Source organism: Rhinoderma darwinii, chromosome 5 (assembly GCF_050947455.1).
Source record: "Rhinoderma darwinii isolate aRhiDar2 chromosome 5, aRhiDar2.hap1, whole genome shotgun sequence".
Classification (NCBI taxonomy): Eukaryota; Metazoa; Chordata; class Amphibia; order Anura; family Rhinodermatidae; genus Rhinoderma; species Rhinoderma darwinii.
Window position 1 is genome coordinate 250043442 of NC_134691.1, and position 27023 is coordinate 250070464.

The window sequence follows — 27023 nt, forward strand, 5'->3', positions numbered from 1 at the left end:
TTAGTCCCATTAGGGAAAAACTGTCCGATCGTTGTTATAATACACTGCAATACTTATGTATTGCAGGGTATTATTCCTGTCAGTCACACTCTGACAGGCAGTGTATTAGGTCCTGCATCTGCCAGGGCCTAAACGCCTTCCGTAGATGGCAGACCTGGAGGCCATTGTTAGGCCTCCGGTTGCCATAGCAACCATCGTCACATCCCGCGATCGCGTCGCGGGGGCACCAATGTTGTTGTAAATCCTTAGATGCTTTTGATCACTTTTGACCCCCACATTTAAGGGGTTAATAGGTGGAGAACACTGCGATCAGTCCCCGTGGAATGAGCTGTGATAACTGCTGTGCGAGACTGCAGTTATTACAGCACTTAAATATGTCAGGGGGGTGGCTCCATGCTACAGTGCTAATGTACTATTACTGAGCTGAACGCAACCAACGCACTCAACTCGACGTCATAGTACTGAGCGGAGCGGGAAGGTGTTAATCTCCTGAATTCAATAATTAAGAGGTGTGTCCCAATACTTTTGTCACTATAGTTTATCATGCATCACACTGCAGAAACAAAACTTGCCCCATTGAGGACAAACTTCAAAAGGGTATAGGTCTCTTTAACCCATCACTTTCATCACTCTGTCAGTGTCATATAAAATTTTTATCAAAAAACTCTCACCTTCGTTGTGCATTTTTTCAAATCAAATGGACTGAGCATTTGTGTCATTTTCCAGAATATTATTAGAGAGTCACAGCAATGTTACAGCAATACCTACTACATCTGTGTTTACTCACATGGAAATAAATCAACTGTTACGTATAATAGTGCTTCATTGTTTTCTGTTTTATAACATGAGTACATTCTATGCGCCAAATTAGAAAATTAAGTTTTAGACACGTTATGCACCTACTTGGATAGTTCTTAAAGCTGTTTAGAAAAAGGGTTTGGGTAAGACAAGTCGTAAAATATGACAAATTTAATTACTCTCTCATGTCGTCATTCTAGCTATTTACATCAATGCGGCATATACTAGTACATCATGCTGCAGCAACGTTAATAGACATGATCCTCTTTAATGGCAGATTGCGCTGCATAACGCTCTGCCTTTATAGTGACCGAGCTGACATAGTGGCCCTATCGTGTCATGAAATGAAATGATCAGCTTCCTTGTCACAAACTATACGTGAGCTCTGTGTTCTGCAATTGGACCTAAATGAAGGAAGCCATGGAAAACCGTGCTGGCTCGATGACGTCACAGGCTTCCAACAGTGACGGGTGAAGGAGTATGCTTCAAGTCCTTCAAGCATTCCTCTGTTGGTAGATCTTTGCTAATAGTGATCTAATGGCCATCAGGCATTAGATCACTATTATCTGTGATCTGAATACAGAAGAATGCCTGGTTAACACACATCATGTTATCATTAAAAAAAAGTCTATGATATAAAAAAATATTCTCACACCTCCCACAACCTACCTGCACCATCATGGGACTATTTTATGTGACATGGACACATTTTAAATGGCTGTATATAATAAAGCCTCAATATTGCAAAATCTACTGCATGTTAAATTCCACACAAATTATTACCTATCACTTGTTTTTGTTTTCATAGCCCCCCCATCCCCACAGAGTAAGATGGCCACTGGCCATTGCATCCAGGTGGAGACCCATTGGCAAGGTGGTTCGTATTATGAAAAAAGCCTGAGCTTGCTGAACTATGCCGTTTCCGGAACTCCCAAAGAAGTGAATGGGTTTTTACGGAAACAGCTTTGGTTTGCGAGCTTGGCTGTTTCCGTAATCCCGGCAATCATACCACCGGGTCTCCGCCTTGATGCAGCAGTCATCTCACCATGTGGGGATACGGTCAGGGGATCCATAATCTCGAGATAGGCGTGGATCTTATAGCTAGGACCTACATCTGTTAGACATTTATGGCAAATTCTATAGATATGCCATACAGTAAATGCTTAAAATGGGAATACCCCTATAACACTTGTTACAACAGTATTCATAAATCTCCCCCAATATATCTTGTCACATTTCAATTTACAGTAGATATGTATAAGCAACGTACCTGAACCTTTGTCATTTTTTATCCTGTAGAAGTTAAATTAACTTCTTAAAGGAAATAAATATTTTTATGTACAAATTTGCGGACTGAGGAAGTAATTTGACTTTAAATTTAGGTCAAGAGTTTTTGTTTCAGGGGAGCACGATTAATGTGTCCTTTGGTAATCGTGGAATGCAAAGATGGTTCATCCTTGACTGAATGAGCTTGAAGGTATTTAATCTCATCTCCCACTGCATAAAACAGACATTAGTTACGGCAGTAGTGTAAAAAAATCATCATGACATATATTTTGTTTTCCATAAAAAGAAATGAAGCCATTTATAGTTCTTGGGGGATGAGACTAAAGGATACAAAAACACTAAAGCCTTAAATATACCCAAGTGATTTCAGGGGGATGTTGAACAGTCTGAAGGCACGTTTGATACTGATTTGCATTTGCAAATGCTTCACAGAGCATCAAGGAATCCACTAGTGTAATTCCAGAAATGATCTATGTGTTCGCCTTGAAAATTCATTAAGCGTACCATGAGAGCATAATATTTACATAGAGTTGACTCATTGACATTCTGACTGAAAAGGTTCCGATTTTGGTGCATTCTCGTTTATTCCCTCAGAAACGTTATTCTTATAACTATTATTACTCTATATGTTAGCCTTACATTTTAATGTAACTTTGTGTATTCAAAATGACTATTTCTGCAATCACCCTCTTAAAATCTATTTATTTGCATTTATTGTAAATGTAATAAGAGGCAAGACCTGTCAATTTCCATTGTTCAGCATGACAGCTGTCGGATGTAAAATCTTTTATTTTACTGTCGCCCAATCTACCCTACAAATTCTCAATGTTATGATTCCTGCTCCATCCCTCACTACATGTATATACATACCTCTGAAGGTGTCATGTGGTATGTGGCACCAAGATGTTACCAGATCCTTCAAGCTAGGTGTCGGCAAGCCGTGGATCGCGATCGTCAGGTCGACTAGAACTGCATCAGTACTGCAGAATCATTTTTCACTGATATATAAAAATAAGGTGATACCCAGTACTTGAGGAATACATTTATATATTTTTTAAATCAGTGAAAAGTACTGCAGAATAAAGTTTATTCTGCCTTACTGACTGAACAGTATCAAGCTGACGCACTGACACTAGTGCAAAAGAGCTTGATAAAGAGGCCTGCTTCCCTCCTTTAGCATTATTGTGTCAACATACCACCCAACCGTCCTGCCACATGTCCCAATGTGGGTCTGCTGACAGAGAGGGGGCTCCTCTCCCTCCTCTGCCTCCGCACAGATCACCCACTACTCCCTGCTGGGAACTTGTGACCGGTGAATGTGAGAGAAGAGCCACGGGGGGACCTCTGCATTGGTTAACAGTCCACAGCTGGTGTAGGACAGCAGATCTTCCCAGTGTTCCCCTGTGTTGGTCGGTTGATTCCCATTGGTGCTTGGTTGCTCCCCAGCAGTGGCCTGTTGCTCTCAGGTGGAACACATAGAAGTATTGGAGTCCGTGGATGTTGCACCTGTGGTGGCAGTAAATCCCATTTTCTTCCTAATAATCAGATGTTCCTGCTTAAGAGTTCACACTGCTGTCATGATTTTTCTTTTTCTGCTCCATCATTAGAGCAGAAAACGAAAACTATGGAGTAAAGAGGGACTCCATTGACCAGTTCACGCCGGGTTCCATTATGGTGCCTGTCGTTTTGACAGGAATAATAGAGCTGCATGCTATTCTTCCATCAAATATGACAGAACTACCGATAGAGGCTCCAATCGGAGCCTCCGACAGTAGTGCGAACAGAGCCTTAAGGCTATGTTTAGCTGGGGATGGGATTACCTAATAACTGCCCTCCCCTGGAGAATAAACAATGATGGCAGGAGTGATCTGTAATCATGGCATGACCCTGGAGAGTTATTCCTGTTATATTGTCATTATAATGTTACACCTGATTGGGGCCCTATGCAGTCACGTGTGCATACCCCCCAAGGTCTCAGTTCTAAAACAGGACAGTCCCGGATTTTGGGTGCTGTTCCACTCTCCCTGAAACATATCCTACTGTCATCGCCATACCCCCTCTCACCCTATCACTGCGCTTACTGCATGAGCACATTATACTGCGCACCACGTATTCCTTGGCATGCTGCTCCCACCTGCAGTTCTGATGGTGGTGCTGTTTAGAGTTGTTTTGGCACTGGTCTTCTGGCAGAGACTCGGCATAATTGGGTGTTTGGGCGGGGATTAGGCATGGTTAGAGGTGTGGCTTAACAAAAGTTGAGCGGCATGACAATGGGGGCACTATAATTGATACATTTATTTTGTGGATATTATGTAGACACTATTTCCGATTGAGTGCAATAATTGAAATAAGTCGTGGCTTGAAGAAGCGTTTATGGTGGTCTGGCTCCAATTGAAAAGATGAAGAAAAAGAACATCTACAATCAAAGAAGCCATCACCTGTTAGTCACTGAATGTAGTTGTTTTTTTTTTTGCCTGTGACTATGTCACTGATCTACTCTCCTGTATGATTTGTAGCAATGAATTTCATTTAAAAAGTTATATTTATCCTTGGACAGTGTCTTTTAAGACCATTGTAACGCACATCAAAACTTACACACTATTCACCCTATGGTTCTGTCAGAAATCGGTACGAAGTAGATCTCAAGACCCTCCCAAGTTACAAAAGTAGATCTCCACCTATCTAAGGTTTCCTGCCCCTGCTGTAAGTCTTGTAAATTGCGAGGTGGGGCTTCCATGGATCATGCTTGTTTTTCCAGCACATCGCACAGATGCTCAATCAGATTAAGATATGGGAATTCAAAGGCCAAGTAAACACTTAAACTCTTTGCCGTGCTCCTCAAAACATTCCGGAATCTTTGCAGTGTGTCAGGGCTCATTATCATACTAAAAGAGGCCACTGCCATTAGGGAATACTATTGCCGTGAAGGTTTGTACTTGGTCTCCAACAATGTTTAGGTCGGTGGGAAGAGTCAAAGTAACATCCACATGAATGCCAGGTTTTCCAGCAGAAAATAGACCAAAGCATCACACTACCTCTGCTGGCTTGCCTTTTTCCCATAGTGCATACTGGTGCCATCTCTTCCCCAGGTAAGCAATGCACAGGTATCTGGCCATCCACATGATGCAAAAGAAAACATGGTTCATCAGACCAGGCCACCTTCTTTGATTGCTCCATGGTCCAGTTCTGATGCTTTCAAGCCCATTGTAGGTTCTTTCGGTGGTGGTCAGGTGTCAGCATGCACACTCTGACCAATCACTGGGCTGCCATGATCCTGTTCTGGTTCATCGGTTGTCCATCTATGGAGCACTTTTGGTACGAAACACTGGATACCGAGAACACTCCACAAGACCTGACAATTTTGGAGATGCTCAAACTGAGCTGTCTAGCCATCACAATTTTGTCTCTGTCAAAGTCACTCAGATCCTTACATTTTTCCTACCAACACATCAACTTCAAGAACGGACTGTTAACTTTCTGCATAGTATATCACCCCAATTAATAGGTTCCTACAGTAATATCTTCCACTCAAACACAGCATCCACCAATTGTTTGTACCAAAAAAATGTTAAGGCAGCGTAATTTGTGCCCCCCACTGGCAACATAGGCGTGACCTACTAGGTCTAATAATCCATATCATTGCCCTGAATGTAATTGTGTGGAAAATGTAGGACATACAACCAAAACACATTCTTGTATCTTTCATACGTACAGTCTTCCTCAATTTATTTATATAAAATGTGGTTAGCGCATAAGAGCTGGGAAAAAAATGTAGTTCATGACCCCCTTGTATCCTTAATTAAGTAGCAATTCTTCTATGAACTGAAGACCTACAGAATCTCACACAGACTGGTCTCTAAGACAACCTGACAACCTGACAACCCAATTAAATAGACTCTGGCTTGGCACTGTCCTAACAGGAGAGAATGGAAGAAGAAGCTTGGCAGAAGTCGCTATTCTTCGGATTGTCCACAACAGCACTGGCAGGAAAGAATAAAATAATGACATAAACAATATGCAGTGAGGCTTCCCTAGCCAATAGAGAGGGCTAACCAATAATATACTGTACATCATTTAAGGGGTTGTCTTATGAAGACCACCCCTGTCCATATGCCCTACTAGGGCATATAAGCATCATAAAGCGGGGTCTTCCTCTCTATGAGCCAAAACGGAGTTGTACGCCATAATAGTGGCTCTCATTCTGACACATTCAAGGTAAAGATAAAAAAAAAAGCGGTATCTCGCAGAGTATAGTAGCATAAAAAAAAAAATAGAACTAAAGGAAGTAGGATGGTAAGTTAAGGTGGCAAAGGAGGGTGAGAATGAATCACTCTGGCAAAAAATTATTAAATGGTGGGAGAAGTGAGAAAGGGCAGGCAGTATTATCACAATTTAAGATGTTAGTCCAGACCAGTAAAGTGTAGCCATAGATTTTTTTACATTTTTTTTAATTTAAATACTAAACAAGATTTGGTGAATGTTGATGTTTGGTTGCATGTTTAAGGGTATGTTCACACGGCCTATTTTCTGCCATTTTTCGGGCCATAAACGCCCGAAAAACTGACGAAAAATCGGAAGCAGAACGCCTCCAAACATCTGCTCCTTTATTTCAATAGGAAAAACTGCGTTCTGTTCCGATGGTCCGTTTTGAAAAAGAAGAAAAGAAAAGAAGTGCAGGTCACTTCTTGGGAAGTTTTTGGAGTCGTTTTCCATAGACTCTATTGAAAACCGCTCCAAAAACGTCCGCAAAAAACGCTGTGAAAATCGCGAGTGGCTTAAAAAACGCCTGAAAATCAGGAGCTGTTTTCCCTTGAAAACAGCTCCGTATTTTCCGACGTTTTTGAGTTTGTGTGTGAACATACCCTTAGTGTGTTTTTTTTTTACTTTTAGTGTTCCTTGGATAAGATTGTTGTAAGGAACTTTATAACAGGGGTTCGATAATAGTTGCAGAAGTTCTCTCAGGCTTCGTTCACATTTGCGTCAGGGCTCAGTTCCGTTGGAACTTTCTGTCAGAACGGAGCCCTGACTGACACATACTGAAACCGTAGGTTTCCGTTTCCATCACCATTGAAAACAGATCCGGTGCCAATGGTTTCAGTTTGTCTCTGTTGTGCAAGGCTTCCGTAGTTTTGACCGGAGGAATACCGTAGTCGACTAAGCCAACAAAGTGCAATCATTCCGCAGCATAAATTGACATGCTGCTGATTAAAAATCTACACAGCAGGTCAATTTATGCACGTTTTCTCAGCAGATTTTTTTATGCAACATGTGGATGAGATATGTTCAAATCTCATCCACTTTGCTGCTACTGTAATAGGCTGCGGATTTTGCCACGTATGCACATGCCCTAAAGGTGAACTTTTTCCAATAGATATTCTTCAATTATAAGAAACAATAATTAGATTATTGTATTTAGAGTACACAGTGTTTTACTGATTTGTTCATGTTTTTCAGCATTTATGTAATGTAAATTATGTTATGTATTTATATCATAAAACTAGCATAAAAAAAGAACATGGGTTCCACAACTTGAAAAAATGCCATGAGCCCCATGAGGGTGACTACCGACAGCATGGAAATCAGTGCTTAATGGAATTTTGAAAATTTGTACCATAGAGCTCTAAATTGAGGTTTATGGCAGAGGGAAGGTTGTCTAAGGCTGGATTCACATGAGCATGTTCGGTCCGTAAAGGACGGAACGTATTTCGCCCGCAAATCCCGGACCAAATACACTGCTGGGAGCCAGGCTCCTAGCATCATAGTTATGTATGATTCTAGGGGTCCCTGTCTCGCTGCGGGACAACTGTCCCGTACTGTAATCATGTTTTCAGTACGGGACAGTAGTTCCACGGAGAGGCAGGGACTCCTAACGTCGTACATAACTATTATGCTAGGAGCCCGGCTCCCTGCAGTGTATTCGGTCCGGGATTTGCGGCCGACATATGTTCCGTCCTTTACGGACCGAACATGCTCGTGTGAATCCAGCCTAACACTGCACATTAAACTAAGACAAATCATTCTAGTATCCATAAGCAGTCACTTGCAGCCACGCTGTCTAATTCTTTTCAGACTAATTTCAATCCTTTTCCTTTCAGGCATACTTTCACCAAAATATACTTTTTCCTTCTGTTCTTTTTTTGTTTTTGTTTTAAGAACAAGAAAATGTAAGAGGATTATATAACAAGGTTTGGCTCAGCAGCCTTGCACATACAAGCGGACCCTAATCATACAACTTTGTTTCCTGCTTTACTTATCAAAAGGTCACATCAGCTGCCAGTTTGTATGCATGGATCATATTGCTTACTGAAACTGCAACATTTAACAGATGATTTTTTAAATAAATGTGCCGTGATCAGAGCTTTCAGCAGGCTACAAAATAAGAATGTTGCCTATATCCAGGCTATGTCAAGTGCATTGTGGTCCATGGCCGTGTGACCCCGCTAATCCATATTTCAAAATTATGTTGCTAATAAATATGAACATCATTTAGCTATATAGCAGTTGTGGTTGTTCGTTACGACATATGTTTCACATATGATAGGCAGGAAAAAGTCAAGGCTGCTTCATATCAGGTTTTTAAGATCAAAACTCAAGTGTTCCATATTTCCCCCCTCCCCCGTAGAATGTTAATGCTATTGTCTTACAAATGTGATGATCATTACAGTATAAAAAGCCTTGAGGAAATGCTCTGACCATATATGAAATTGCTGATAATTTTGGTTTGCAACTCATATTAAGACAATCAGATAGAATTACAAGGCTCTTTAACCATGTTCTTTGCCTAGGGCTTTAGGCTTTTGCATTTCCGCTGAACATTTTCTGTTTCAATATTGGCTGCCTGGGAATAAATCAGTGTGGTAGGGCTTTACATCCTTTAGAATATTTTTTAAAAAAGCGAAAATTTAGACCACAATCTTTTGTTTGTTCCTAGGTTCTCAGGAAAAACAACCGCTGAATGGCTTGAGCTCTTTGAAGGAAGTGGCATCCCATATGGGCCAATCAACAGTATAAAGCAAGTTTTTTCTGAACCCCAGGTCAGTCTGAGATCACTTATTTTACTTTATATGAATTATCGGTTTTCTAAGTTCATTTAGTGAGCAGCTTAAGCCAGATGCACAGTTTGTAAAAAAGAATGAAAATATATGAAGATGTGCATCTTGGCTTCAGAAGAACCATGAATCTGCAATACAACGGCTTCCTGTGTTACAAGACTTGAACAATACAATAAATCAAGTCAGTTTTGCATCCAGACATTCTCTTGACCAGCCTTAAAGGGAAACTCTGTCCCAAACGAAAGTTTTCATGTGTTTTATTAAGGCATGTCAGGCACATGTCTGTTCTGTTTCTTTCTGCTTTCACCACTAGATGTATGGTGCCATTGCATAGCAACAGACTAAATCAGGCTTCGAGGACATGCTTTGTCTAGTTGAGTCAATGGGGATAGATCAGTCACTCACACTGTGACTAGAATTCCTCTATGATGCAATTACAAGCTTCAACCGCTCACACATTTGCTGTTCCACATATGCACTCCACAAGGGGGATACAAACTTTTATTGTAGTTCCTGCTAATGAATAGATAGATTCCTTCTCACACTCAATCTTCAGCTTCCTTGGCATTATACTTCTATTCTCTTATCTTATTAAGGAGAATATTAAGAAAATGGAAATCAGAAAAGTTTTATTTCCGCTGGAGGTCTTCTTTAATCATATTGTCTGAGATGGTGTCCAGATCAGAAGGTGGCATCTTTATCAAAATACACACCAAGCTATTAAGTGCCAGTGATGAAAAACTAATGTGCCTTGTGAAAGTATTCACCCCCTTGGTGTTTTTTTCTGTTTTGTTGCATTACATCCTGGAATTAAAACAGATTTTAAATTTGATTTTATGTAATGGAACTGACAGAATAGTTCAAATTGTTACAATTTAATGGGAAAAAAATACCTTGTTTAGAAAAAAAAAATATCTCAAAATTGAAAAGTTGTAAATGCATATATATTTAACCTCATGGCTATGAAAACCCTAAATAAGGTCTAGACAAACCAATTAACTTTAGAAGTCACATCATTAGTTGGATAAGGACCCCCTGTATGCTATCGAAGTGTCACATGATCTGTCACCAGGTGTCAGTATAAATACACCTGTTCTGAAAGGCCCTGAATCTGCAAACCAAATAAGCAAGAAACATGAAGACCAAAGAGCTCTCCAAGCAGGTCAGAGACAAAGTTGTGGAGAAGTATAGATCAGGGTTGAGTCATGGAAAAATATCCCAGACTGAATATTTCACAGGGCAGCATTAAATCCATTATAACAAAATGGAAAGAATATGGCACAACTACAGACCTGACAAGAGGAGGCCACAAACCAAACCTCACAGACCGGGCAAGGAGGGCATTAATCAGAGATTCAACAAAGACGCCAACAATAACACGGCTTATAACCACTATAAGCCGTACACTCCACACAGTGGGACTTTATGGAAGGTTGTCCAGAAAACGGCTATTGCTTAAACAAAAACATTCGAAAACACGTTTTGAGTTTGCCAAAAAGCATGTGGCACACTCCCCAAACACATGGAAGAAAGTTCTCTGGTCAGATGAGACTAAAATTGAACTTTTTGGCCATCCTGGGAAACGTTATGTGTGGCACAAATCTAATACTTATCACTCCAAGAACACCATTCCCACAGGGAAGCATGGTAGTGGCAGCATCACCTATTTCAGTCTGTCAGAGATTTGAGACTGGTACAGAATTTCACTTTTCAGCAGGACAATGACCCTAAACATACTGCTAAAGCTGCACTGGAGTGATTTAAGGGGAAACATTTACATGTCTTGGAATGGTCTAGTCAAAGCCCAGACTTCAATGCATTTGAGAATCTGTGGCATGACGTGAAGACCGCGGTACACCAACACAACCTATCTAACGTGAAGGAGTTGGAGCAGTTTAGCCTGGAAGAATGGGTAAAAAATCCCAGTGTTTAGATGTGGTAAGCTAATAGAGACATTCCCGAAGAGAGTTACATCTGTAATTGTAGCTAACGGTGGCTCCACAAAGTATTGACTTTCAAGGGGTGAATACTTATGCACATTAAAGTTCTCTGGGTTTTTTTTGTCTAAATTATTGTTTGTGTCACAGTAAAAAATATCTTGCACCTTCAATGTGGTAGGCATGTTGTGTAAATCAAATGATACAATCCCCCAAACATCCATTTTAATTCCAGGTTGTAATGCAACAAAACAGGAAAAACTGGGGGGCGGGGGGAATAATTTCGCAATGCACTGTAACCTTTATACAAAATTATGAGTCCTGGATTTACTCACTATCTGAAGTACTTGATTTCTGCCTCTCTGCTTTGTTAATCTCCGAGCCCTTCATAGATTGGGCGGTCTTGTTAAGCCAGTGTGCCTGGCAGTGCTACATTCCGCACTACAACTAATACCCTTATTCTAGGCCATATACCTGGTTTTTACTGCTTTTTTATTTATGTTTGGAAATAGTGAACCAGATTGAGTAAGTAAAATAACTTTTTGATCCATGCCAATTGAGATTTATTTGAAAGTAGTAAAATCCCTATTCACATAGGTCTGCCATAAATAGAAACCTAATGCTAATGAGATCAGCCGTAACCTATTATCTTTCTGAAACGTTTTTGTTTTTTTAACTCTTTTTCATACATCCTTGATCTCAGCCAGAGCATATAGTTATTGTCTAAAAAGCCTCGCAAAGGACCTCTCTTAAAATATAGGTGTTACATTCCCTTTAATCTGTGTTCCAGTATTTTTTTGCTAACAGATGCTTATCAGACAAGGGATACACACAAATACATATTCCCCAATTTACAACTCCCCCCTTTTTAAATGGTGTAAATATAGTACCCTTGTATTGCTCCATGTGCAGAGATGTATGAGAGATTTTCTGAATATTGGATGTGGCTAAAGTAAAACTTGACCAAGTTTATGTGGTCATTTAGAACTAAAGATATGCTGTATCTATTAAGAACTATGCAGTAAGTTAGAGTCATTGTATATGAAATATATTTTTGATACAAAACAGTAATGTTATTGCATTTTTATCTTGCATGTACTATCTACTTTTTAAAAAAATTTCCCTATAAACTTTTACAAAACAAAATTATATTGGCCTCAAAAGGTCCAGGGAACCCTATAGCAAAATGTGTCTTCTGACTTTAGCTATTCACAGCCTGGTCCTTGTCATGTAATCACGTAAGTAAATGGAACAAACATCTTACAGTGACCTTGGATTTGACTTGTACTCTCAATGTGTGCTGTACTTTTTTATCAGATGTGGCAGCATACTTTTTTTTAGGATACGTTAAAGATGGAGGATCCTAAGCATCATAACATTGTCTGGAGGTTAATATAACCTACTAATTTCACAGACTTCCACAAATAAACAGTTTTAACCAACAGATATTTTTTCCATTCATCAAATATTTAAGTTCTTTATTTTCTGTTTGTTTTCTGGGGCATATTTATCTTAGCCGAAAGAACTGTGAAAGGAAATGGAAGGGCCTTTTGGGACAGGAAGAATACTGTTTCTGTAGAAATGTTAAATTAATTTTTATGGTGATGTAGAGTCAACGACTGGTTGTTAAGGGATGGCTCTCTGCCATTGGGTGGAGTTTTGTTTTGATATCCTTTTAGAGTTTGCAGGTGTTTGGCACAGGCTGAAATCATGACCAGCTGTGATATTTCACTGCTGATTATTCCGTCCCAGTACTTCTCAGTGGTGATGCATCACTAACATTATCCTCCACCTGATAGACTCCACTTGTGTGGCATGCGTTGCAATGCCCTATATGGCAGTTATTCTGGTTTTATCTCTGGCAAGAGTTCTGGAGTGTGCTTTATATGCTGACAGGGATATACAACCTACCCAGAACACTGGCTGATCTCAGACAAACACTTTATTACTAACTACAGTTGCAAATTAGATACATATGCTCAAAATTGTCTTCTCAACTGCTGAGTCCTGAAGTTGACAATTGTAATAAATTCTAGAGTCTTGACCCGGAAGCGTTTCTTAATCCCCTCTGTGCCTCTGGAAGTAGCAGTACACTCTACAGTATTATTTTGCTGACCTCTTTGGCAAATAAAGGGTTATCTGGCATTCATTTTAATTTCGAGGAATGTCAGTGTCCACAATAAAACACAGTACATATATCTTATTGTACGTTTAAGACATGTTAGTCAAACAGTTGGAATGATAAGTCAATTTCCTTGCATTTATTGGTTATAACCATTACTACTAAATTCCTCGATATATCAAATATTTTTTCATCTACTAGTTTTAGCTCACTAAAAATCTGTATGTTTAAATTCAAAATGGTATTGGATTTTAGGGTTGATTTTTGTTTTTTCGGAAAACCTCAAACCACTTTGTGTTATTTGCTTATACCACTGAGGTTGTGGTAAATAAGAACAGATTGAAGTCATCCATTAAGATTTCCAGTCTTGTTAAGAGTTTGTTTAATACAGAATTTTGAATGATTAAAGGATAAAGTTCTTTTGCTAAAAAAAAAAATGTTTAATGATTTCCAAAAATGTGTTGCCTTCATGGTGTAATTTTCAGAATAAATATGGTAACATACATACTTTTCTCATTAATTTTTTTCAATTTTATTTGCTATTATACATTAGTAGATATTAATTCCAACCAAATATATAGCTCAGCTCTCTACTCACTGAAATATCTCAACAAGGAGATGAACAACCGGAGCAGGTAAAAAAGAGGTGAAATCCTCAACACCACAAAAAACAGAGACAAAATGATAGTTTTTTACCACTCAGACGGTTGTAGATGTAAAGTCTGAAGTGTCCATCAAGGGTTTGACCTTCCCCCAGCTAGCATGCAGAACGATCCAGATTTCCACTGGTGTGTGTATCTCGCTGGTACTTGTGGTAACACACAGAAATGCAACTGCGGAAATGCAACTGCTTGCTGTGTATATCCTCGTACTTGATGTTCTAAATCTCCAGCAAGGGAGAAAAAAGGAGATAGTGCACTACCCTTGGGAAACTACAAATTCCACAAATTTATTCCATACGTACAAAAACAGATATAGACAAAAGCATAATATAAGCTCTTGTAACACTCCAAATAATGCAACCCGACCCTGGGTTTCGCCCTTCCGGCTTCCTCTGGGGCATCCGTTTATATCCTTAAAATTTCAGGCAGTTCCTTTTTTGAATGCATTATGCTGTATCTGACAGCTGATATCCTGCTGTAACGGCGGGGACCAAACTTAGCTTTGATCCCCGCAATTATCCCCTTAAATGCAGCCGTCAAATGAAATGAAATCGCCGGGGTGTCGGTGGCTGCAATGGCAACCGGTGGCCTAATACTGGCCTCCCGGTGTGCATAGCACGACTGCCGACTGCTATTATGACACCAGGAGACCTAACAATGGCCTCCTGTTCGCCATTACGGAAGCCGATTAGGCCCCGCTCAGTGAATGACTGACAGATCTAATACATTGCAATATGTAGGTAGTGCAATGTATTCGGAAAAAAATCTGACAGTTGGACCTTCAAGCCCCCTAGCGGGAATAAAGTAAAGTGTAAAAAAAAAGTGAAAAAAATTTGAAAAAAAGTTGTAAAAAATATAATAAAAATTTTAAGTAATAAAATAAAACACAATCGCCCTTTTTCCCTTATCAAGTCCTTTATTATTGAAAAAAACAAAATAAACCATACATATTTTGTATCGCTGTGACCGTAACGGCGTAAACGATAAAAATATTATGTTATTTATTCCACGCGGTGAACGGCGTAAAAAAAAAAAGTTAAAAATGTTGCCAGAATTTCTGTCTTTTGGTCACTTTGCCCTACAAAAATTGAAATCAAAAGTGATCAAAAAGTCGCATGTATCCAAAAATGGTGCCTATAAAAACTATAGCTCGTCTCGCAAACAAGCCCTCATACAGCTCCGTCGAAGAAAAAATTAAAAAGTTATGGTTCTCACAACTTGGTGACAGAAAAAATACATTCTTTTTACAAAAGTAATTTTAATGTGCAAAAAGTTGTAAAACATAAAAAAGAACCATAAATTAGGTATCGCCGGAGTCGTACTGACCCACAGAATAAAGTAATTTATAATGCATGGTGAACGCTGTATAAAAAAAAACTAAAAAACTATGGCAGATTTGCAGTTTTTGGTCACCTTGCCTCTCAAAAAATAGGATAAAAAGTGATCAAAAAGTCGCATGTACCCCAAAATAATACCAATAATAACTACAGCTCGTCCCGCAAAAAAACAGCCCTCATACCACTAAGTCTATGAAAAAATAAAACTAGTTAAGGCTTCCATAAGTCAGGAAATAAAAAATATGCAGTTGTGCAGATCAGAGGGGAACATTTCATCTGTTTCAAGAGGCGATTTATCGGGGCACTAAAATTAGGGAACCAGGAAGGGGGGCCCAAACATATCTGCTAGAAGCGAGGGTGCCCGTATTATACCAGGACAACGCTTTTCCAGCAAAATTCCCCAAACTGCAAAGGTGCGGAGTGTGGACCAAAAGGGGGATAAGTAAAGACACCGTTTATCAGTGCAACACCGGCCTGTGCAGAAATGATTGCTTCACAGAGTAACACACATCTATGGATTATTTTATTGTTTACCCCATTATTATACCCCCTTACTATGCCCCTGATGTACTCTGCCCAGCTTACATACGCCCCACATTATAAACTAAAACACCAGTGAAACTCCAAACAAAACTACCACCAAGCAAAATCCACGCTCCAAAAGCCAAATGGCGCTCCCACCCATCTGAACCCTACAGCGTGCCCAAACAGCAGTTTACTTCTACATATATGGCACTGCCATAGCCTGGAGAACCCTTTTAACAATTTTTGGGATGTGTGTCTCCAGTGGCATAAGCTGGGCACGACATTCTTGCCACTGAATTGGCAATTCTGGGGAAAAATGTTAATTTTTACTTTGCACCATACGCAGCGCATTTATTTATGGAAAAGACATGTGGGGTGAAAATGCTCACTACACCCCTTAATAAATTCCTTGAGGGGTGTAGTTTCTAAAATGGTGTCACTTCTGGGGGGTTTCTATTATTATTTCCCATCTGAGCCTCTGCAATTGTGAACCAATTCTGTGTAAATCGCCAAATTAGGCCTCAATTTCGCATGGTATTCTCTCACTCCTGAGCCCTGTCAAATTTCCAGGCAAAAGATTAGTGCCACATGTAGGGTGATTCTAAAACCGGGAAACACAGTATAATAATTAGAGCGCTGTCTTGTTATGATGGCACAAGCTGGGCACCGCATATTGGCATATCTATTGAAAAATCAAATTTTTACCCTGCAATATCGAGTGCACACTAATTTATGCAAAACACCTGCGGGGTTAACATGCTCACTACACCCCTAGGTGAATACCTTGAGGGTGTAGTTTCCAAAATGGGTGTCACTTTTGGGGGGTTTCCACTGTTTTGGTCCCACAGGGGTTTTGCAAATGCTACATAGCGCCCAGAAACCAATCCAGCAAAATCTGTAGTCTGAAAGCCAAATGGCGCTCCTTCCCTTCTGAGCCCTGCCGTGTGCCCAAAAATTAGTTTATAACCACAAATGGTGTATTGTCATACTCGGATGAAATTGCTTAACAAATGTTGGGGCTCTTTTTGTACTTTATGTTTTGCTAAAATAAAAAATTTTGTGCTAAACCTACGTCTTATTGAAAAAAAAAAATCATTTTTATTTTCACTGCCCAATTCAAATAAAATCTATAAAACAGCTGTGGAGTCAAAATGCTCACTACACCCCTAGATTAATTCCTCAAGTATCATAAATTGAGTCTTTTTTGGGTAGTTCCCCCTCTACTGGTACTTTAGGGGCTTTGCAAATGCGACATGGTGTCAAGAAACCAATCCAGCAAAATCTGTACTCCAAAAGCCGCTCCTTCTCTTCTGAGCCATGTTGTGTGCCCAAACAGCAGTTTATGACCACATATGGGGTATTGCCGTACTCGGGAGAAGTTGCTTTACAAATGTTGGGGTTCACTTTTTCCTATATTTGTTGAGAAAATGAAAAATTTTGAGCTAAAGCTACATCTTATTGAAGAAAAAGGATTGTTTTTATTTTCACTGCCCAATTCTAATAAATTCTATGAAACACCAGTGGGGTCAAAATGATCACTACACCCGTAGATGAATTCTTCAAGGCGTGTAATTTCCAAAAAGGGGTCACTTTTTGGGCGTTTTCATTGTTTTGTCCCCTCAGGGGCTCTGCAAATGTGGGGTACTATTTTATTCGGGAGCGATTGCTTTACAAATTTTGCAGTGCTTTTTCTCCTTTAGTCCTTGTGTAAATGAGAAAAAATTAGCTAAACCTACATTTTCTTTGAAAGAATGTAGATTTTCATTTTCACGGCCTACTTCCAATAATTTCTGCAAAACACCTGCGGCGTCAAAATGCTCACTATACCCCTAGATAATTTCCTCAAGGGGTGCAGTTTCCAAAATGGGGCCACTTGTGGGGGGTTTCCATTGTTTTGGTCCCACAGGGTCTTTGCAAATGCGACATGGCCTCCGAAAACCATTCCTGCTAAATTTAAGCTCCAAAAGCCAAATGGCGCTCTTTTCCTTCTAAGCCCTTCCGTGTGTCCAAACAGACGTTTATGACCACATGTGGGGTATTGTTTTACTCGGGAAAAATTGCTCTACAAATGTTGTGGTGCTTTTTCTCTTTTAGTCCTTTTGGAAATGAAAAAAAATTAGCTAAACCTACATTTTATTTGAAAGAATGTAGATTTTCATTTTCACGACCTACTTCCAAAAATTTCTGCAAAAAAACTATCCGGTCAAAATGCTTACTTTTGGGGGTGTTTCCACTGTTTTGTTACCACAAGAGCTCTTCAAAGCTGACATGGTGCCTAAAATATATTCTAATAGAAAGGAGTGTCCAAAATCCTCTAGGTGCTCCTTTATTTCTGAGGCCTGTGTTTCAGTCCATAAGCACACTAGAGCCACATGTGGGATATTTCCTAAAACTGCAGAACCTGGGCAATAAAAATGGATTAAAAATAAATTTCTGCAACAACAAAAAATGAAATTTGTAAATTTCTACTCTAGTTTGGTTTAAGTCCTGTGAAACGTCTAAAGGGTTAAGAAACTTTCTAAATGCTGTTTTGAATACTTTGAGGGGTGAAGTTTTTAAAATGGGGTGACTTTTTGGAGGTTTCTAATATATAAGGTCCTAAAAGCCACTTCACATCTGAACAGGCCCCTGTAAAAATAGCCTTTTGAAATTTTCTTGAAAATGTGAGAAATTGCTGCTAAAGTTCTAAGCCTTGTAACATCCTAGAAAAATAAAAGGATGTTCAAAAAACGGTGCCAATCTAAAGTAGACATGTGGGGGATGTTAATTAGCGACTATTATGTGTGGTATAACTGCCTGTCTTACAAGCAGATACATTTAAATTTAGAAATATGCTAATCTTTGCAATTTTTCGCTAAATTTTGGTGTTTTTCACATTTAAATACTGAATGTATCGAGCAAATTTTGCCAGTAAAATAAAGTCCAATGTGTCACGAGAAAACAGTCTCAGAATCGCTTGGATAGGTGAAAGCATTCCGAAGTTATTCAGGGGAAATAGCCCCAATACATATACCGCCCCAAAAAATGTGTGTGTTTATGTATATTTGTATATGGGAGACAGCATATCTATAGCACTACGATCCTATAGCTATGGATACTATTAGATTCAGGGGCTCAGCAGAAAGTATCACACATGATTGGATTAGATACAGTGGCTCAGCAGACAGCAACACATATGATAGGCTTAGATATAGGGCCCAGCTCGCTGACATTGCGGGTCCAGCACTGGACCCAGGAAAGGTAAGTATAAGAATTGTTTTGCTTTTTTATGTGTTACTAATTATTTTTGTGTGTTTGTTTTTTTTTCCAGGTTTGGATGTTGGACTACTTCAGATTTGAGGACTACTTCGATGACCGGGTTTTTTTTATTCTCGATAAAATGGTTAATGAAGGTTGTGTGTGTTTTATATTTCAATTAAAAAAAAAATCCATGCCCTTGTATTTTTTTAAACTTTATTACTACTGCCTTAGTAATGGCCACTGGCTGATTGACAGCAGCCATTACTAAGGCGGGGCTTAATGTTAGACATGAAGTGGCTAACACTTAATCCCCCATTATTACTTCGGTACCCACCGCCACCAGGGGTATCGGGAAGAGCCGGGTACTGGGGTGGCTGCAGGCTGGTATTATTAGCCTGCGAAAGACCAAAACTAGTGGGCCTTTCCACCCTGGTAATGCTAGCCTGCTGCTGCTATGTTGTATCTGGCTGGTTATAAAAATGGGGGAACTCGACATTGTTCTTTCCAATTATTTATTTATTTATTTTTGTTTCAAAAAAATGATGTGGGGTCCCCCCCACTTTTTATAACCAGCCAGATACAACACCGCAGTAGCAGGCTAGCATTGCCAGGGTGGGAAGGGACACTGTTTCTGGCCTTTCCCAGCCTAATAATACCATCTTCTGGACACCCCAGTACCCGTCCATCACTACAGATGGTTGGGTACTGGACCTGGGTGGGTACCGGGGTAATAATGGGGATTTGTGTTAGCCTCTGCACCAGCTAACACTAAGCCCCGCCTTAGTAATGGACGCTGTCAATCAGCCAGCGGCCATCACTAAGGCGGTAGTAATAAAGTTTAAAGAAAAAAAATAGACATAGAAAAAATATTTTATCTAAATAAAAAACCCACACACAACCCTGTTAACCATTTTATTAATAATACAAAAAGCCGTCGTCGAAGTAGCTGTCTAATCCGACGTAGTCCAACGACCGAACCTTTAAAAAAAAAACACAAGACACAAGCATAAAAAAAAACGTTAGTAACACATGTGGTAGGCTTAGATGGGCCCATGTGCATGTGTGATACTGTTTGTTGGACCCTGTATCTAAGCCTACCTTGTGGTCACAAGGAGCCTATAAGATGACAAGGGATTCTGTCCCAGCATATCATAAGACATGTCCTATCTTTTTGCGGTCCAGGCTCCCGGGCAATGCACAGACCGTGGAAACCACGGTCGTGTGCATGGGCCCATAGAAATGTTTGCGAGTGAATTGCGCCCGAAAAAACCCGTTCGTGTGTATGAGGCCTTAGTATTCAATTATCTCTGCTTCCTGAGGATCCAGATACAATTGAATGTGGCAGTCATCCAGGGCAACAGGCGAAAGATCCTGGAGTTTATGCCCAAGATGCCTGGTGCTAGCGACGCCACTGTTGAACATACTAATCTATACGTGTAAGAATATTATGAAATTGTATGAAAATAACCGCAATACAGTAAAACCTCTCTGATGTCTACTTTTTTCCCTCTCACTTGTCAGATTTTTTTTATGATCTAAGTAAGTTTAATTTGTTGTTGACATCCAACAAAAATATTAAAACCACACACAGTTTCCTCCCATGTAAGATGTGTATTAGAATCCTAACTGATTGGAAAAGTTGGTTTATATTTAGCCAGTATGTGTAGTTTTCAGCTGAAATGTCGTAAATATATAAGTATTTAAACTACATAGGAAAAAAAAATTCAAAAAAATAAACAGGAACTGTGCCATAACGGTACTCCAGACAAATAAAATTCAAATGTTGGAGAACCTGGCTGCAGTCATGTAGCAAAGGTTATACTTTGTTTAATGGTATTTTTCTCTATTAGCACAGACCAACTAAGCGTATTACTGTTTTAGAAAAGTGATATGTATTTTTTCTTGTAGGGAGATAATCTCTAGTTTACACAGCTCCTACAGATTTGTTATTTATTTATTTTTATCCTGAAGAAACTTTCTCACTACTAAAGGTTTATATTATCAGTTGTCACACATGTGCAAATTTAAATTTAAACAAACTATCACCCAAAAAATAAAAAGAGAAACCCATTCAATAGTGATATATTTTGTTTAATACTGAATCGGTTACAAACAACACACTGATATTCATTTTACATTTTCGTTGAAAACAATGCTATTTTGAGTGCCTGCCACAAATATGCAATAGATGTAACCATTTTTTAAGGACATCTGTCACCAGGTTTATGCTGCCCTGAGAGCATCATAAAATAATGCCAGAGACCTTGATTTCAACACTTTATTACTTACTTGTCAATGTTCAGTATTTTTTTTTTTTTTTAAATCACTTTTTCTCATGCAGCCCATTTACATGAGCTGTGGCTATCTCTGCCCACAGCCTGCTGGCTGTGCATATGGAGAAAGCTGGCAATCAGCAGTGGGTGGGTGGGGATAGCTACTAGAAGGCAGCCGCAGCGCATAAATATCAAAGAATCTATAGCGCTATATAGCCTTCAATAATCATGAGCTGCGACTAGCCCGCCCATCTGTCGCTAACCCTGCCCTGGTTGGCAGCCTTCTCCATGCACAGTATAGGGGAAAAGCTGTCAGTCAGGGGCCAGTTGGCATACACACCTCTAGGCATTGTAAGGTTGACTTGTCAACTAGTCCGCCCCGTCTGATGCTGCATCTACAGCCACTGCTTACAAATTTTGGTGATTGATGCAGCTAGTTGTTTATGTGAGTCTCTTTAAAGGGAACAGTGATTGTGACACAAGTGTGATGTGAACCATGCCTTGGGTTCAAATTTCTTTGAATAACTGAATAATTTTACTGGAAAATTTTAAGCCTAAATCAAAATAATGCAGTAAGATTATAATGAATGAGACCTGTAGAAATGCAACAATAAATTCAAGTTTAAATTTTTTTTAAAACCTGAGGGAGTCCAATAAAGAGCTTTGAAAGTAAAGTGAAAACACTGTTTGAGTCTCTATTTCATATAAAGTGAGGTGGAGGTTGAGCTTCACTTTTTAAGAAGGATAAAGACATGTTTTAATATTTTGTTTGTATCTGTTTTGCAATATCCACTTCTAACACCTGTCAAAACGAATGCATAATTTGGACTGATAAAGAAGGATTTGATATCAGCTGAATAATGGCATTCACAGCTGCTTTCATTTCTGTGGCTTTTTGAAGATGTAAGGCTTTAAGAAGGTATATGAGTGATGTATACCGTTTAATCCATATTGTACACTGGTCCCTAGAAACCATACTGTGATTTACATTTCTCCATAGATTTTCATTAGCATATGGAATACAATGATATTATCTAACCCTTTGCATTTTTCTTACATGATCTAGCAAAGTGAAGTTACCATATGTTGAGTGCTGTATTAATATTGCACAGCCATCTTTCATCGTGTAATATTATAATGGGCATGACGAATATGTCTTTATTGAACACTGTAAACCCAAAAACGTTTTTCAAATGTCTACTCCTACATTTAAGGTCATTTTAAGCTAGATAGAGTGGTCCCATAAAGCAATTTTTTAGGTCTAATTTTGGGCCCCTTGTAACATTACTGAGTGTTAAAAAAATGAGAATTAACCTGCCCTCTATTTTCTGCAGCTCCTTTTATGGTCCACATGTCCAGAATGGAGTGGGTGTAAGATGGAAATTTGTTTAGCAGCATACGATGGCTACTGAGCTGGTCACTATTTTGAGAACATAACATAAGTGCTGGGGAAAATTTCAGTATTTGGATTTTTTTTTATTTTTTTTTATTTCTCATAGCTTGTTATGTACTCCTTATTATGTATTATTCATATCTTGAGACTAGAAAGTCATCTTTCCCAAAACAATGATGCTTTTGTTACGCTATTTTAACGATTATTATGACTAATTATGAGAATTGTTATGAATGTTGCTGAATTATTCACAAATATATATGTAACACTTATACTAGTGACATTTTATTGGATATTTCCAAGGTTAAGACGCTTAAGGAATTCACTTTGGTGTCAAATGATTAGTTACTAATATAATTCATGCTATATGCATATTTAAATGTAAATAAATGACTTCCGGTGGGCGGGACATCCAGGGTGGCTGCGTTTTAGCTTCGCTCCTGAGAACTGTTGATTCCATCTAGCCTGAATCTCGGGCATCGCTGCAGAAACTGGTCTCAAGGACAGCTTAACGGCTGGGGACAAGGGAGACCTACCTTCGGAGCGGCATATTGACACGCCAGAGTCCGCTCTGATAGAGAGCAAAAAGGACCGAAGCGGGGGCACAAGAGGACGGGAGCCGCCATCTTGGCATCTTGGTGAGAGTTTGGAGCAGGGTTTGAGAGTCCCTCAAGGGCAGAGAACAGTGGAGACTCTGACCGCTGTGGAGAGACCGGACTTAGAGATCTCATAACGCACCGGAGGATCTGGGACATGCGGTGAGAGGGCACATGCCTGCCATACAACCGTCAGAGACACATGTAGAGGTCCCACGTGGTCCCTGCAGCGGCTACTGCACAACTCCTGAGGATGTCACTGGGAGTACTTCTCGGTATCGTCGGATGCCACAGCACTGTGGGACAGATAAGTACCATCTAACTGTATGACTTTATGGGGCAGTGTTCAACTCCTGAAATAACTTGCTGGGTGTGCTTTTTAGTGGAACGCTTTATTATAACCCTGTAGTGTAGATAGCTTGCCTGGGATGCATTTTTGAATGGTCAGACTGTGCAGTCTCAAAATTGAGACAGGAGTGAAACGTGAACCCCTCCTTCACATATACACGGCGGGACCGGTTGTGGAAGGTGGTCTCATAACAGTTTAAGACAGAGCTGTCTTTGTATACGGGACACAAGTCACTAGGGTGATATTGACTTGACTAACTGCTGCACTACTCTTCACCCCCTGACCTAGCTCAAATGCAAAAGACTGTTTTCCTTATTTTGGGTGCAGCCCTGATGCTACAAATGTGAACTCATATTATCTCCTCCACAGATTATACATACCTTAACCGCCTAGTCACAACTCGCATTGACTTGGGTCACTGAGTAAATGGACAAATATTTACACACTTCTGGGACACCCGGATCTACGCGCTCCTCCGCAATGCCGCACACATCTTCTGTTCAGTCTTCTTCCACCTCACCTGTACAGGAGAAGCAGGGGAAAGGAATGTCCAAAGGCACCAACTTGGCCAACCCCTCACAATGGAATGAGTTATCGGCAGAGGTGTCAGTGTCTGGAGACATAACTCCACCAAACCTCTCGGGCTCCCCTAGCCCGACATCTCAACATCTTGCTTATAATCTCAGGCGGCGGAGGTGGCGCAGGAGGTTTCTCGTCTCATTGTCCCGATATTTGAGAGACGGTTGGATCTCATACAAACCTCTATAAATACCATGCTGGCTCAGGTGACAACAAATTCGCAGAAAATTGGGGAACTGGAAAATAAAACTCTGTCGTGCGAAATGGATTTAACCCGTTTGGAAGCTTTAACGACTGAACAAGGCGGACTTATACAATCGCTGCAGGAGAAACTAGATGATCTTGAAAATCGTGAACATCAAAATAATTTACGGTTTTGGTGGGATTCCTGAGGATGTTACTACTTATTTGTCTACAGCCCTACCAAAGGCTTTGCACTTACAGCTGCCAGAGGATCCGTTATCCATAGAAAGAGCTCATCGCTTGGGTGTCCGGAGAGAACATGATAATGGCGGAAGACCTAGAGCAGTCATAGCTAAAAACATAACTGGACGGTTAAGGAAAAGATTCTGAAGGCCTTCAGACAAACCCCGGAACTCAGGATAAATGGGCATAAAATTTTGATGTTTCAGGATTTCTCTATACAAGTTTCCCAAAAACAAAAAGCTTTCACGCCAATCTGCAAACACCTACATGAGAATAACATCCGCTTCCAATTGTTGTACCCGGCAAATCTAAAAGTCACGGAGAATGGTCAAACCAGATTGTACGACATGTCTGACGCTGCGCTCAGAAGATATCGCCCAGCAAAGGCGGTTTGATGTCTTTCAAATTTCCTGTGGAGGAAACTGATTACGAATTAGCAGACAGACTTTATTATTGTTTATAAGGTCCTTGACTTCTGTTGATAGAGTGCTTTAGGCACCATTTTATCTTAGTTAAAAAATGCGCACATATGTGCGACTGTATTTTGGTTTGATTGTATGTTTTTTGAACCTACCGCCTCTCTTTTATAGATTGAGAATGTGTATCATGGACCAACCCGGGTCCCCTTGCCCTTCCTTACTAGATGTCCCCCACGCTCGCTGGGACGGGGGGTGGCATCGTGATGAAAAATGAGATCTGCGTACCCATGTCGAGCTTCTAGATACAGGATGAGTAACTTAACAAACACACCTCAGGAGTTTTGCTCCACCCCAACTTTGCACATGGTGTCATGGAATGGTGGCAGGGCTGAACACGCCAGAGAAAATACGTAAGGTGCTCTCTCACTTAAAACGTCAACAGGCAGATAGCTTGCTTCTCCAGGAGACACACTGGCGGACAGGTCATTATGTGCCTTTGCGGGCCTCCTGGCTTGATGATCCAGTAGTGTCTACATACTCCTCTAAAACACAGGGTGTGGCGGTATATTTTAGAAGAGGCCTGCCTTATTCTTTTACTGAACATGTTGACCAGAACGGACGATTTGTTTACATGAAGGTCAAAATTCATCAGCACACATATACTTTGCTGAATATCTATGCCCCAAATCAACCCAATGACAATTTTTACCCTAAACTTCCAGACTTCTTGGCTCATAGGGACCACACCAATTTGTTAGTGGCCGGGGATTATAATTTAACCCCTCACCCATCCATAGATAAATCAGGCTCAGACCATGCTGCATTACCTCCTAACTTGCATATAGCCACATTTATGGATCAGCTATCTTTATGTGACCCATGGAGACTACACAATCCGAGAGCACGGAGTACACCTTTTATTCAGCGGTTGATGATTCCTTCTCCGGAATAGACCGTATTATGCTTTCCACACAATTATTTCCAGAGGTGGTCCGCACAGACATACATCCTATTTCCATTTCAGACCATGCACTGATTTCAATAACACTGGTAGGCCAACCTACTAGACCTCTCACAAGGATCTGGAGGTTCCCCTCTTACCTACATGAGTCGGAAGACTTTAAAAATTACTTGACAACGCACTGGCATAATCACATTCAGGACCATCAGAACCAATTAGACAAGGTGGCATTGATATGGCTCACATTGAAACGCAAAATGGCGAAGGCACAACTGCTTTAATTACAGGCAAATTTGTTGAGAACACAGGCCTTGCACGCGGGTTGCCCTTCACAACACTCAAAAGGAGAGTTTTTGGAAGCGCAGAGCTTGTCGAACACGTTTCTTAAGGGAAATGCCATGTGGCAAGTAAAGTCCACACAAAATACATACTATAGTTGGGGTAACAGGGTGGGATCTCTTTTAGCACATGTAACACGCCCTACACGCGGGAATGGTCACATTTAGTTGGCAAGGGACCTGGACACTGGTTTGACGAGCTTTGATGCTGGGAAAATAGAGTCTATCTTTACTGATTAATATGAAGATTTGTATAGAGCGGAGCCAACGGACATGACCGCTATTAACACGTTTCTGGATTTGCTAGAGTTACCTAAGTTGTCAGAGGAACACAGGGCCCTGTTAGAGACTTCTATTTCAGAATATGAAGTGAGATTAGCTATTTCTTCCGCACATAATAAAAAATCCCCTGGGCCTGACGGTTTTCCCATAGAGTACTGTAAGATGCTGTCTCCAGACATTGTCCCACATCTCACGAGTTTATTTAACAAGATTTATCTTGACTGCCTCACTCTTGACACATTTACTGATGCCAGAACTATACTAGACCCTAAGCCAAATATAGACCCAACTTTGCCCCAATCATATAGACCCATATCACTGCTTAACCAAGACTACAAACTCTTGTCAAAAATACTGGCAACTAGAATACAGACTTTACTCTCTGCTGTGGCACACCATTTACAGATGGGCTTTGTTACATGCAGATACACCTCTGGAAGTATTCGG

At 40.1% G+C, this 27023-nt stretch overlaps 1 protein-coding gene across 8 annotated transcripts in view; it reads left to right on the plus strand.

The window, feature by feature from the left end:
- The window catches only part of SUGCT (succinyl-CoA:glutarate-CoA transferase), a 1185368-nt gene that overhangs the window by 634717 nt on the left and 523628 nt on the right, over positions 1 to 27023 (plus strand). For all 8 annotated transcript variants that reach the window (XM_075828569.1, XM_075828573.1, XM_075828572.1 and 5 more), the window contains one exon: positions 9017 to 9119. In XM_075828569.1, the coding sequence (XP_075684684.1) occupies positions 9017 to 9119 (103 nt within the window). The remainder of the gene's footprint in view (positions 1 to 9016; positions 9120 to 27023) is intronic.